Here is a 13899-nt window from a genome sequence, read left to right as displayed (position 1 = left end):
TGAGCAACATACATTTTTGCTAACAGGCCGTAGTGTAGACATAGCCTAAGGAAATATAACCTAGGTGGAGCTGCTTTAAAATGGGTGCATAACTGATTGGAAAACTGTTCCCAGGAGTAATTATCAGTTGGAAAGGCATATCAAGTGGAGTCCCGCAGGGATTGATTCTGCGTCATTTTCTGCTCAATATCTTCATCAATGATTTACATAATGGCTTAGAGCAGAGGTCCCCGAATTGTGGGATGTGCCCTCCTAGGGGGGTGTGGAGGGATGTTTGGGGGGTGCAGCCAAGGCCTAGGCCAGCCATGCACCACCCTCCACCCTGGGGGGAACAGGGAAGGAGTGCCACCCAGTTCTGCTCTGGGCCGTGGCCCCGGTTTCTGGCTCTAGGGCCCTGGCTGCCAGCCTTGGCCCCTGGTCGGGGCTCTGCTCCTGCCCCCAGCTGTGGCTCCAGCCTGGGCCCTCCTTACCCAGTCCTTGCCTCCCCACAAGCTGTTTCCCTGTTCATGGCCCCAGCTAGGGCGGGCATGGACAGGGATAAGTGGGGGGTGCGACCCTGAAAAGTTTGGGGACCACTGGCATAGAGAGTACACTTATAAAGTTTGCGGATGATACCAAGCTGGAAGAGGGTTGCAGGTGCTTTGCAAGGATAGGATTAAAATTCAAAATGATCTGGACAAACTGGAGAAATGGTCTGAAATAAATAGGCTGAAATTTCATAAAGACAAATGCAAAGTACTACACTTAGGAAGGAACAGTCACTGCACACATTCAAAATGGGAAATGACTGCCTAGGAAGGAGTACTTCGGAAAGGGATCTGGGGATTATAGGGGATCTCAAATTAAATATGAGTCAACAGTGTAACGCTGTTGTTAAAAAAGGAAACATTGTTCTGGGATGTATTAGCAGCAGTATTGTAAGTAAGCCAGGTACGCGAAGTAATTCTTTCACTCCTCTCTACACAGATAAGTCTTTAATTGGAGTATTGCATTCAGTTATGGGTGTCACATTTCATGGACAAATTGGAGGAAGTCCAGAGGAGCGCAACCATAATGATTAAAGGTCTTGAAAACATGACCTATGAGGAAAGATTGAAAAAATTGTGTTTGTTTAGTCTGGAGGAGAGAAGACTGAGGGGAGACATGGTAACAGTTTGCAAGTACATAAAAGATTGTTACAAGGAGGCCAGTGAAAATTTGTTTTCCTTAACTTCTGAGGATAGGACTAAAAGCAATGGGCTTAAATTGCAGCAAGTGAGGTTTACGTTGGACATTAGGAAAAGCTTCCTAACTGTCAGGGTAATTAAGCGCTTGAACAAATTGCCTAGGGTCAGCAGGTTGTGGAATTTCCATCACTGGAGGTTTTTAAGAACAGGTTAGACAAACACCTGTCAGGAATGGTCAAGTTCAGAGGTGGGCAAACTATGGCCCACAGGCCACATCCGGCCTGCGGGACCGTCCTGCCCGGCCCTTCAGCTTCCGGCCGGGGAGACTAGACCCTGGCCCCACCCGCGCAGCCTCCGCTCACCATGCTGCCAGCGCTCTGGGCGGCGAAGCTGCAAGAGCCGCCAGGTGCAGTGTATTAAATTGCTCCCCGTAGGAATGTGCTACTTATGGACCACCAGGACTGGCAGCTGTAAGTAGTACACAGTAAGTAGCACGTTCCTATGGGGAGCAATTTAATACACTACACCTGGGTAGGGAAGGCTGTGCCTTCCCAAACAGCCTGGCCCCTGCCCCCTATCCGCCCACTTCCCACCACCGACTGCCCCCCTCAGAACCCCTGACCCATCCAACTCCCCCTGCTCCTTGTCCCCTGATTGCCCCCTCCCGGGACCCCCCTGCCTGTAACTGCCCCCCCCCGGGACCCCACCCCCTATCCAATGCTCCCTGTCCCCTGACTGCCCCTACCCCTATCCATACCCCCGCCCCCGGACAGGCCCCCTAGGACTCCCACGGTTATCCAACTGTTCCCTGACTGTCCCCCAGGATCCCCTGCCCCTTATCCAACCCCCCCGCTCCCTGCCCCCGTACCATGCCGCTCAGAGCACCGGGACTGGCAGCCGTAAGTAGTACACCGTAAGTAGCACATTCCTTTCGGAACCCTGGTATGGCCCTCAGGCCAAAAAGTTTGCCCACCCCTGATCTAGTTATTACTTACTCCTGACCTGAAGGCAGAGGGCTGGACTAAATAACCTGCTGAGCTCCCTTCCAGTCCTACACTTCTGTGATTCTATGATAGAAAATATCCTTTGCCTAGAAATACCTCCATCTAGTTCTTACCTTAAACCTGTGAGAGACCAGTTGTTGAGGCTATTGTAACTGGAGGCAGAACTGGCTAAATGGATTTCCCCTCCCTATTAGCATGCCCATTGATGTGGTACAATGGCAGTAGCCTGAATCCTCCATTCTGATTGGAAGTTGCGTGCTAGAAAGACCTACACTTATAAAGGGAAAAAAATTGCTGACTGTTGTGAAAAGTCCCTTGTGTATTCTTTTATAGACTCCACACAAAATCTGCCCCACTTCTTTCTTCTCTTGTCTCAGTTTGGGTTAAAAATAATCTCCCTAACAGATTTTCTACTCTGGGAAATTATATCATGTTAGACTACAACCCTGAGGAATCATGTTAATTAACGTGGTGTGAAACAGTGCATACAGGGACTGTTGTGTTTAACATTGTGTCAGCTGGTCATGGCTAACCCTAAGGGTCACAGGCTCAAAAAGTTAAAATAACATTAATTTTTGTCACCTTGTGGCTTTTTCATCACAGCTTTCAAATGCAACTGGCCTTTCCTAATTTCAGTGATGACAACTGCAGAGGAGGTATCTATCTTTGATATTTTAATAAAAGGCTGAAGTATATGAGGCTGCTAAGGAGACTCTTAGATCTATGTGTACTGGGAAAGTACATCCTATTGGAACCCTGGGGAGTTGTGGGAACTAACACAGTGTTAAACACAACTGGGGATGCACCATAGCAGAGAACATTGTGCGTACCGTAGCATCAGCTGGTCTAGGGTCTACCACAGTTCTGATTTGGATTTGACTCAAGATAGTGGAAATATCTCAATAACAGTTCACAGGATTTTCAGCTCCATCAGCTTCAAATCCAAAATCTGAATCCTAGCCAAAACCTAATGCAGATCTCTGTGCCACATCTTCAGCCTACCTATAATGATATTCTCCAGTCTGAAGGCAAAAATCCGAGTAACCTTTTTGTTATTGCCACAAGGAGTAATTAAGTATCCTTTGGCAAAAATAAAACTTGCTTTAGGTCCATAACGTTTTTTTAAATAACTTCTATATTTCATCATGTTATGCCTCCATCTGAAGACTAAAAGGTGCAGTGTTCAGTAAAATCTGCTAGGGGGTTGAATGTTTTTGTCTGTCATATTTCCATAGGAATTGGAGTTGAATGTATGCAGTAGCATTAGTAGAATTGTTAGTCATAACGTTATAGCAGTTTTTATATTTTTAAATACAGCATACAAGCTAATTTTGCGTGCTGGACCCCAGATTTGGTGCCTGAAATGTAACTCTCATGTTGTCAGGGGCTGGAAGTGGTATGGAGATATTACATTCCGCCCCTCTATGTATGGTGTGTGGTTAAGGCGGGGAAAGTGATATATGCTCCTTACTAACAAACCTCCTCGAAAACAATGGAAAATGCAGGGGTGGGGGAAAGGTTGCTACAGTGAGCGAGGTGTAGTAGACATATACCCATATAACCACCCCCCACCCAATAAATCTGTAAATTATATATTAAAAAAAATACAATTGACATTTTATATCTGCTGTTTGACTTGCAGAGCATGGCAGAGATCAGATCAGTCGGTCTAAAGCTTTGAAAGGATTACTTTTGTGCTGTTAAAATCTTGTAATATGTGCTAATCTTCCAGAGCTATGTCCATCTGGGATAACAGTCTACAGATTACCACGATGTGTAGCATAGTGGGAGCATGGCTTGGAGCATTTCCTATTCCTCTGGATTGGGATCGGCCTTGGCAGGTTAGTCTTCATACCTTGTAAGTGTATTCACATTCGTTTGTTGCAGTGTGAGAACTGAACAAAAAGGAGGGAGACAATAAAAGTATATTAGAGGTGCTAGCATGAAGCTGCTAATGTAATGTAGCCAAATCCCATTTAAGAACTGTATAATAAATATCTCTTTTCCAGTATCCAACATGCAGTGTTTTTACTACCTCTTTCAGTCAGTTTTGAAGTGTTTTGTGTGTGTCTCTGTGTTCATGTGCTGACACTATCAGTAGATTCTTGAAGAAAATCACACTGAAAGCTAATATTCAGAGTTTGATATTGAGGAGTTACACAAGCAGGAAGAGAAGAGCAACATGACACATGGCAGGGAGTGTATCCGCATTCAGTTTGTGGATAGAAAGCACTGCTTTTATTGTTTATGGGGAGAGGAAGAAAGATGCTTTCCAAGTGTTTCAGCTTCCCTGCACCTTCCATTAAAGCACTTAACGAAATGCATTTAAAATTGCTATTGGCTTAATATTGATTTGTGGAGTTTGGGTGGCCAAATACCTCTGCTGAAAATTTACCTTACGATTTCAAAGGAACCACTGGCAAGTAGCAGCTACTTTGTTGCACAGTAAAAAATGGGAAGCTGGCACTGCAGAAAAATCTGTAAATTCGGCAGTCTGCACTATCCCATTTTGACTTTAATTGCCATGCAGAAATGATCTCTCCAGCTGTTACCTAAATATGTAAATGTTCTGAGATAATTCTTAGTAATAGCTGTTGGTGTAATTAGAAAGAAACCACTACTGCTTTCCATCCTAGTGAGATGCTAACCGTTTACACTAAATCCATCAGTATTTGCCAACCCTATAATGCTACTAGTCAGATGGAGTTCAGACGCCGCCTCTTCCAGAAGCCAGTAGGGCAGCCCAGCACTCAAGTCTCTCTCATCCTCATAAAGCATGGTGATTTATACTCCTATTAGAGGGTTTTTTCCAGAAGCAGCTGAGCAGGTTACCTTTGTGTCAGAAGCCTTTCTTTCGATCAGTATAATTACATACAAATACTCCTTTTCTTTTTTAAATATGCTAAGAAATCAGAATAGCAGATGAGTGGTTTAGTAGTTTAAGAATAAAGTTTGACTTGACTCCCTGCAACTACATATTTTAAACATTGGAGCATGTTTCACCGTTCCCGCCTCTTGAGGGTAGGTGCTTGGTAGTATCATTTAGTGTATCATTTATGTGGTTTCTTTTATGAGACCTTAAAATCAATGGGCTCAATCCTGTAAAGTGTGCCTTGTGCAGGGCATCCTCATCTCCTGCTGACTTTAGTGGATTTTGAGAATGCTTGGCACTTTGCAGGAGTAAGTATGGAGATTTTGCTTTCCCTGCTTTGACATTAATTAAATTCCCCTGTCATTTTCTAAAAGTCATGTCCCTGTGCCATGATAGAGGTACATAAAATCATGAGTGGTGTGGAGAAAGTGAATAAGAAAAAGTTATGTACTTGTTCCCATAATATAAGAACTAGGGGCCACCAAATGAAATTAATAGGTAGCAGGTTTAAAACAAATAAAAGGAAGTTCTTCTTCCCTCAGTGCACAGTCAACCTGTGGAACTCCTTGCCTGAGGAGGTTGTGAAGGCTAGGATTATAACAGGGTTTCAAAGAGAACTGGACAAATTCATGGAGGTTAACTCCATTAATGGCTATTAGCCAGGATGGGTAAGGAATGGTGTCCCTAGCCTCTGTTTGTCAGAGGGTGGAGATGGATGACAGGAGGGAGATCATTACCTGTTAGGTTCACTCCCTCTGGGGCACTTAGCATTGGCCACTGTCAGTAGACAGGATATTGGGCTGGATGGACCTTTCGTCTGACCCAGTATGGCCGTTCTTATGTTCTTATGCCATAGGTCAGAATGCACCCCAGCCTAGAAACCCATGTGTGTCTCATCCTCCTGACCAGGGTTTTTCCAGGCTACATAGTTCCCTGCCTACACTATGAGTTTCCCAGCAAGACAGACTGCCTAATCAGGCCTGCTTTGCTTTCTCATAGAGGCTATGAGCAGCATAATTGCCCACAGCTGAAAGTTACCACATAATCCTTTCTAAGCAAGCACATTTACTCTTAAGGTGAAAGCATTACAGAGAAAACATATTGAAAACAATAAAAGAACCTACAGGCAGGCTGCTAAACTTACCAGAGATCACCCCCAACTCTAGCAAGGGTTCTGGCATGTGATCAATCCTTCAAACTCCACCAAGGCGTTTTTCTGTGGTTATGAGTTCATAGCAGCTGTTAGCTCAGAATAAGCACCTCTGTGAATCATTCATTCTTTCCTTTATGCAGTTTGGGCCTTTGAGCTTGTTCTCATATAACAGATGATCAGCAGACAAATGTCCCCTCCTCAGGGCAAAGCTTCAAAAGGCTTAGTTCTTGCATTACTGGAGGAGGTACATTAGCATGCACATTTTCCTAGAGATTTCCTGGGAAACGCTGTTCAACTTTTTGTCCCAAAAGTTGTTCTTGTCTAGCACATTGTTTAAAATAGTCTTTTGAAATTCATAACACTTCCCAGGGTTTGTTTACATTGGCCATGTCTCCCTTCTACAGAAGTTACATACAATCCCACAAAACTATAAAAACTTGGCATTTATAATACTATGGACTTCCAAAGCTATTTAAACTTAATTCAGTTAGCTGTCCCAAAGATATTGCAGGAAATTGCCATATTTGTCACAGTGTGCACCAGTCTATGTGGATACAGCTCTCCACCCCAGAGAAAACTGCATTTCACTGTGTTTGCGTGTTGTATGTATAGGGACAGATTTTTGCATTTCCCATATCTTTATGTTGTTTACACCCATGCAAAGAGTGTATATTGCTACCAAATCAGCATGGTAACAATTTACATCCACTTTGCACTGGTATAACCAAGTTTGCAAGGTGAAGTGCAACAGAGAATCTGACCCTAACAATGTACTTTGGTCTATGGGATGAAAGTTGTTGTATACTTGAAAAATACTTTATTAATACAGTATTGCACAAGATCTAGGTCAGAATAGAGACCTTATATTAGATAATGTATGTCCTGAAGACTTCATTAATAAATTATGTACACAACTTCCCATAAGTTGTGCAATATGTCTATCTTATATACCAATAGTGTGAGCTGAGATATAAAAAATGGATAGATTCTGATGAACAAGACACACATATTCATTAGATAAGACAGATAATGTAAATAAATGTAATCCTTGATTATACAGCTCCAAATGTTGACATGTGGGAGACCCAAGTTTGGCAGTATCCTGGCAACTTTTTGTGTGTGTGGCTAATATAGACTTGGGTCAGAATTTTCAAACATGAGTGGCTAAAGTTGGGTTTCTGAATGTATATTCAGGCATTTAAACAGGCGTTGCCAGCTATTCAGAAGTGCTGAGTGTGACAGATATTGCGACTGCATGCTGCATCTTTCAGAGAACATATTGTATTAAGGTTATAAATGATCTGTGTATTACTGTGGGCCAGGAATTGTATGCAGCTCAGGGGAGGGGGATAATGGTTGCTTTTAGCTCCTGCAGGAACTAAAACCAGCGTGGGGTGATTAAAGTGAATCACTCATGTTGTAAATACCTCTAGAGAGGTACCATCCCTTGGGAGGCTTGCAAATACTTGTTCAAACTGGGTTTTCCAGAGACTAACAGACAAAGAAAGGTCTTTTGATATAAAAAGGCTGCATTTAAACTAAGGGCCTTCTTTCTGATACGGTAAACAGACAGGTCTTTCTGTCCCTGGGAGCCCCAACCCTTGGAAGGGTTGGAAAGACATTGGCCTACTAAGGCCCCATAAGTATGACAAGTGATTCTGGTATGTTTAGTTTTTGTTTAAATCTGTTTGTTTTTTATGTTTTCTCTAATGCATTTACCTTAAGAATAAATATGCTTGCTTGGAAAGAACTGTGTGGTAACTTGTAACTGCTAGTAATGCACTGTTCATAGCCCTCAGAGAGAGAAAGCCAAGCATAGGTGCTGGCCTTTAGGCAGACTGGCTTGGCAGGGATATCACAGTGTAAGCAGGGAGCCCTGCAGTCTTGTCCTCCCCTCCTCCCTGCCCCTGTCACAAGAGACAGCTGATGACTGGAGATCTGAGACCTGACTGGGCACTCCTGGAATGGACCACAGGAAGTCGGGGGCTACAGGTGCAATTATCCTGAAACTGTGACACTGAATATCTGCAGTTATCTAAGTTATAGTAGCTTGTCACTTGATGTCTTTGGGCAGCAGTATTGTCCAGAACCTCTGCTGCACTATGCACTGTGGCTGCACACCTCCCTGTCCCTGATGCTCACCTCCCACCCTCATCTCTGGTATGTGCCTTATATTGGAGCTTGGGAGGGGGTCCACAAAAGACAACCTGAGGCTGTCTTCTTCAGTTCCTGTGCCAGGGGAATTCTCGGCCGTATCTAGGGTTTTCAGAGCTCCTTTGTCACTCTGGCCCAGCATATGGCAGCTTGAGCAGGGGTGAAAATCTCACCAAAATTTTGGACTTAAAGTACTTGAGTATCCCTTTTAATCCTCTCTTTCTGGGGAGCTTATGGAGTAACCATAGAGCAGACAGTTTATCAATCCTGTAGGCCATAGATAGGAGACTGCTTGTGGGGGACAACATTTTTAAATGCTAATGTTCTTTATGGCCCACTTTATAGGGGAAAGTGAAAGAAGTCTTTTTAATGCAAAACAGCTTGTATATTTGCATTTATCTGAGTAAATGTCGTCAAACACAAAAATGATACTATCCATGGGGTAGAAACCAGTCTTTATAGGCTGTTTTTTATTAACTTGGGCTTGACTTGCAGAACTTGACAATATCAATTGCATCCGATGAAGTGAGCTGTAGCTCACGAAAGCTTATGCTCAAATAAATTGGTTAGTCTCTAAGGTGCCACAAGTACTCCTTTTCTTTTTGCGAATACAGACTAACACGGCTGTTACTCTGAAACCTGTCCATATCAATTGAGAGATTATATACTTCTGTGAACAGGGATTTCAAAAATACCTGGTGTCAAGGTTCCTTCCCCACTCTGAACTCTAGGGTACAGATGTGGGGACCTGCATGAAAACCTCCTAAGCTTATTTTTACCAGCTTAGGTTAAAACTTCCCCAAGGTACAAACTATTTTCCTTTTTCCCTTGGACTTTATTGCTGCCACTACCAAGAATCTAACAGATATATAACCTGGAAAGAGCCCGCTTGGAAATGTCTTTTCCCCCAAAATCCTCCCCAAACCCTACACCCCCTTTCATGGGGAAGGCTTGATAAAAATCCTCACCAATTTACATAGGTGAACACGGACCCAAACCCTTGGATCTTAAGAACAATGAAAAAAACAATCAGGTTCATAAAAGAAGAATTTTAATAGAAGAAAAGGTAAAAGAATCACCTCTGTAAAATCAGGATGGTCAGTACCTTACAGGGTAATTAGATTCAAAACATAGAGAATCCCTCTAGGCAAAACCTTAAGTTACAAAAAGACACAAAAACAGGAATATCCATTCCATTCAGCACAGCTTATTTTCTCAGCCAGTTAAACAAACAGAATCTAACGCATATCTAGCTAGATTACTTACTAAGTTCTAAGACTCCATTCCTGTTCTGTTCCCAGGAAAAGCATCACACACGCAGACAGCCTTTGTTTCTCCCCCTGCTCCAGCTTTTGAAAGTATCTTGTCTCCTCATTGGTCATTTTGGTCAGGTGCCAGCGAGGTTATCCTAGCTTCTTAACCCTTTACAGGTGAAAGGGTTTTTCCTCTGGCCAGGAGGGATTTTAAAGGCGTTTACCCTTCCCTTTATATTTATCACACCTTGTCACCAAATTATAAGAGATGGAAAAAGGTATTCTGGCCACACTTTTGTGGTGTTTGTAATGGAAACATTGCCCCCAAACACCACAAAAGTCTGGTCAAGCTGAGATGTCCCATGGAGGTGATGTATTGGAGTTGGATTCTGTTAGCATTCCCAGAGACCTGATTCAAGGAACAGCATTAACATTGGTCTTTTCCTTCCTCCCACCCAATAGAGCAGTGGTTCTCAAACTTATTTGATCGCGCCCCCCTTCTTTGTGTCTGTAGTAGTTTATTCCCCCCACCGCCACACAAGTACATATACCAGTAAAAACAAGCAACTCTAAATATTAAAAACAGTGAGGCATTGATTCAAACAGTGCTAACAATCCTTTGCAATAAGAGCAAAAGTAAAACTGTGATTGTGGTTGATTCTTACAATTAAATGTGCACACCACATCGTAGCAAATGGATTAATGTACAAATGGCAACGACTTTGTATAATGCTATGCAGACTTAACAGAAATCAATCAATATACACAGCACCATCTAGAGTCAAATACACAGTGCCATCTGAGGACCTGGTATGGCTGGAGCAATCAGCTTTGATAGTTATTCAGTGCTATGGGTAAAATGTGTGCCGTAAGTTTTTGTTTTTTCCCCCTATTAAAGCTTTTCATCCCCTCCTCCCCGAATACATTCTCTGCCCCCCAATTTGAGAACCTCTGCAATAGAACATTGAGATCTGCTGCTCAGGTTTTGAGCTATATATGGTTCTTCAAGGCCCTCATGGAATCTTCAGGTCTGATAGACATTCCTGGGTCCTGGGCACCAACAGTAAGAGCATTCCGTACAGGAGTATTCCCAGTGCTGCCACTGGTCACGTGGGAAGCGAGGGAAAGTGATAAGATCTCCTTTCCTTGTAGCTATGAAGGAGGATAGACACTTCACTCTCTATCTTGAGGGGACAGGGATGGGAAGAAAAGAGGCATTGACATAGGATTGTGCTGTTGTATTGGAACGCCAATGTTAAATCACCTTGATGCAATGTTTCACATATTGACACAATCCTGATGCAACATCATACCACACTGCCAGGACAGTCTGTTGCGTCTTCATAACTGCAGTGGTGAAGTAGCTCTCCAGTTGTTTAAAGCTTGAGTATTCCTGTAATACTGGTGATGGGAAATGTGTGAAATGATGATCCTTCCAGAATGGAATGAGAAGACAACCAGATATTTCTGTCAGAACTGCCCTTCAGAATAGGCTGAGGCTCAGGGTGACAGAGTCTAACTCAGCGGTGGGTAAACTACGGACCGCGGGACCGTCCTGCCCGGCCCCTGAGCTCCCGGCTGGGGAGTCTTGCCTCCGGCCCCTCCCCCGCTGTCCTCCCTCCCCTGCAGGTATGCTGCCGCATGGGCAGTGTGGCTTGTGCCCATCCACCTCCCAGACTTTCTAACAATCCTGTCCTGCCACTCTGAGCGGCATGGTGAGGGGCAGGAGGTCCCGGGGGCAGTCAGGGGACAGGGGGCAGTCAGATGGGGAGGAGGTTCAGGGAGGGTGGTGGTCAGGAGATGGGGAGAAGGGGAGGTTGGATAGGGGGGACGGATGGGGGAGACAGGGAGCAGGGGGAGTTGGATAGTGGGTGGGGTCCTGAGGGGGCAGTTAGGGATGCGGGTCCCGGGAGGGGGTGGTCAGGGGACAAGTGGATGGGTCAGGGGCCCCAGGGGGCCTGTCAGGGCAGGAGTGTGGATAGTTCAGGGACAGTAAGGGGACAAGGAGCAGGGGGGCTTAGATAGGGGGTGGGGTTCCAGGGAGTGGTTGGGGCAGCGGGTCCGGGGAGGGGGTGGTCAGGGGACAAGGAGCAGTGGGGTTGGATGGGTGGGGGGTTCTGAGAGGGGCGGGAAGTGGGAGGGGGCGGATGGGGGCAGGGGCCAGGCTGTTTGGGGAGGCACAGCCTTCCCTACCCAGCCCTCCATACCATTTCACAACCCCAATGTGGTTCTCGGGCCAAAAAGTTTGCCCACCCCTGGTTTAACTTATGCAGCAGGTGGAAATCTTTTACTTGTACTTGTTGACCCAAGCCAAAAGCAATGTCACCACTCAAAGTAAGCCTACAACATTTCTGCTTTTATTCACTAAATTGTGCAGATAAATGAAGTGGGCCTCTGACTACACCATAAGCAGCACTACTTCCAGAATTATTGTACATTCTCTCAGCCTTTTCACTTGTATCTTGCCACATGTTTACAGCATTAATGAGCTGCTCATGTAGTCATTACCTGTATAGTTTACTTTGGGCTTTCTTATTACCAAACCTTAAACTTTGTTAATGGACTGGGTTTGTATAAAAAGCAAACCTGGACATCATCTTTTAACTCTGAGAAAGATTTACACAGAAATGATGTAAGTGATTTATAGTGAAAGTATGATTAGCATTAAAATGATAGCACAAGAACTGCTATACAGCAGACCTGGTTTTGAATGTTAAAGCAAACATGGTGACTCCTCATTTCCAGGATTCTAATCCACCCTTGCCTAGAATCTATATAATAGGCCAATTAAGGGGTACCTAGTGATTTTCACACAATGTTCGGTGGTCTGTTAACGAAGATGTCCTGTGTATCTTTCGGTTCCATCTGATTCTCTTCCAGTACTTTCTGAACAATATTACACCTGTTCTCCATGCAGAACACAAGCTTCCAGTTTGTTTCCAGGTATAATTTAAGATGTTGGGGATCACCTCTTTCCCAGTTTGATACCAGCTCTGTTACTCAAGCGAAAAGCCCCATAGTTTAAGCAGAAGGGGGTTGGAAGCAAAGCGTCTTACAATGAATGCTCCTCAAATCTGGTACTTCCCTAATTCTTCACCAGAGCCATTATTTGTTGCCCTTCAAAGCCATATTGCAAAAGTCATCTATTTTTTTTTCCCCCTTCTCAAGCTTTTTAGGTAAAGTGGAAGAGTTGGTTGTTTTGGATAGTGGATGAGGGCTAATGTGGCTGGAATTAGGGCAACTTCTTGTAATTTATCAGACTGTTGCATTTCTTTCTGTGCTAATCTTCCTTTAATTACTAAGATAATTTCAGTGTATCTGGAACTTTACTGCTGTGACTCAGTGAACACAGAGCTCATTACTTCTGTGCTATTGGAGCTCCTTTGCTTCAGTTTAGGAGATTAGCTATATTTAAAATTCTTGTTGTTATGAGTAAAGATTTGCATGGGCTTTACACTTCTTAGAGGCTTTAGCATAATTCAGGGCCGTGGTTAAAATACGTAGGTCTCTTCTAAACTATGTTGTAGTAGTTTCTGATGCAACTGTATAGTAATCAGATGTGCAAAGGTTGAATTTATACGGGTGATGGAAACCAATGCTTTGAAAATCTATCAGAATTGTGTGCCAACAGCACAGGGCTACAGCCTATTCCCTAGTATCAATCTGTTAACTTTCCTTTGTATGTAAGTCAGGGAAGTTAAGCTATGAAATCCACAAATGTGGGCAAACAACCTCTTTCCCCATACAAATAGTTTAAAAAATGCAGTCTTCAGCAAAGAGTATTTTCTGTAGAGATGGCTATTTATAATGTGACATGAGCTATGAAATAAGTGGTAATAAAATTAAATCAGCTAAATAAATCATTTTTCTCATCAAGATATATCATACTAAATATCATAATCTGTTTTCAATAATAGGTTGATGCTTAAAACCTGTTCCTCAACTAATGCACACATCTAGACTGTGTACTTCAGCTTTATTAAATTGCTATCATTAGGGTAAGTTATATGAAAAAGAAAACCAAAGATCCAAACATACATATAAACCTGTGACCTTCATTTGCTTTGAAATCATTGGTGGTGAAACACTCCTGTGAAAATTGCCATACGGTGACCCTTATACAGTAACTCCTCGCTTAATGTTGTAGTTGTGTTCCTGAAAAATGCTACTTTAAGCGAAACGATGTTAAGCGAATCCAATTTCCCCAAAAGAATTAATGTAAATAGGGGGGGTTAGGTTCCAGGGAAATTTTTTTCACCAGACAAAAGACTATATTATATGTATGTATACACAGTAT

The 13899-nt window shown here is 43.5% G+C and overlaps 1 protein-coding gene across 2 annotated transcripts in view; it reads left to right on the top strand.

Annotated features, from left to right (window-relative positions):
* PIGF (phosphatidylinositol glycan anchor biosynthesis class F) overlaps positions 1-13899 on the top strand; it is a 46330-nt gene that overhangs the window by 22307 nt on the left and 10124 nt on the right. The window contains exon 5 of one of the 2 annotated variants that reach the window (XM_084624460.1): positions 3903-4011. The exons of the other annotated variant lie outside the window; for it this stretch is intronic. Within the exon in view, the coding sequence (XP_084480586.1) occupies positions 3903-4011 (109 nt within the window). The remainder of the gene's footprint in view (positions 1-3902; positions 4012-13899) is intronic. 2 annotated transcript variants of the gene reach the window in all.

Source organism: Lepidochelys olivacea (assembly GCF_965140295.1).
Source record: "Lepidochelys olivacea isolate rLepOli2 genome assembly, chromosome: 3".
Taxonomy (NCBI): Eukaryota; Metazoa; Chordata; order Testudines; family Cheloniidae; genus Lepidochelys; species Lepidochelys olivacea.
This window is presented reverse-complemented; position numbering and strand designations above follow the sequence as displayed.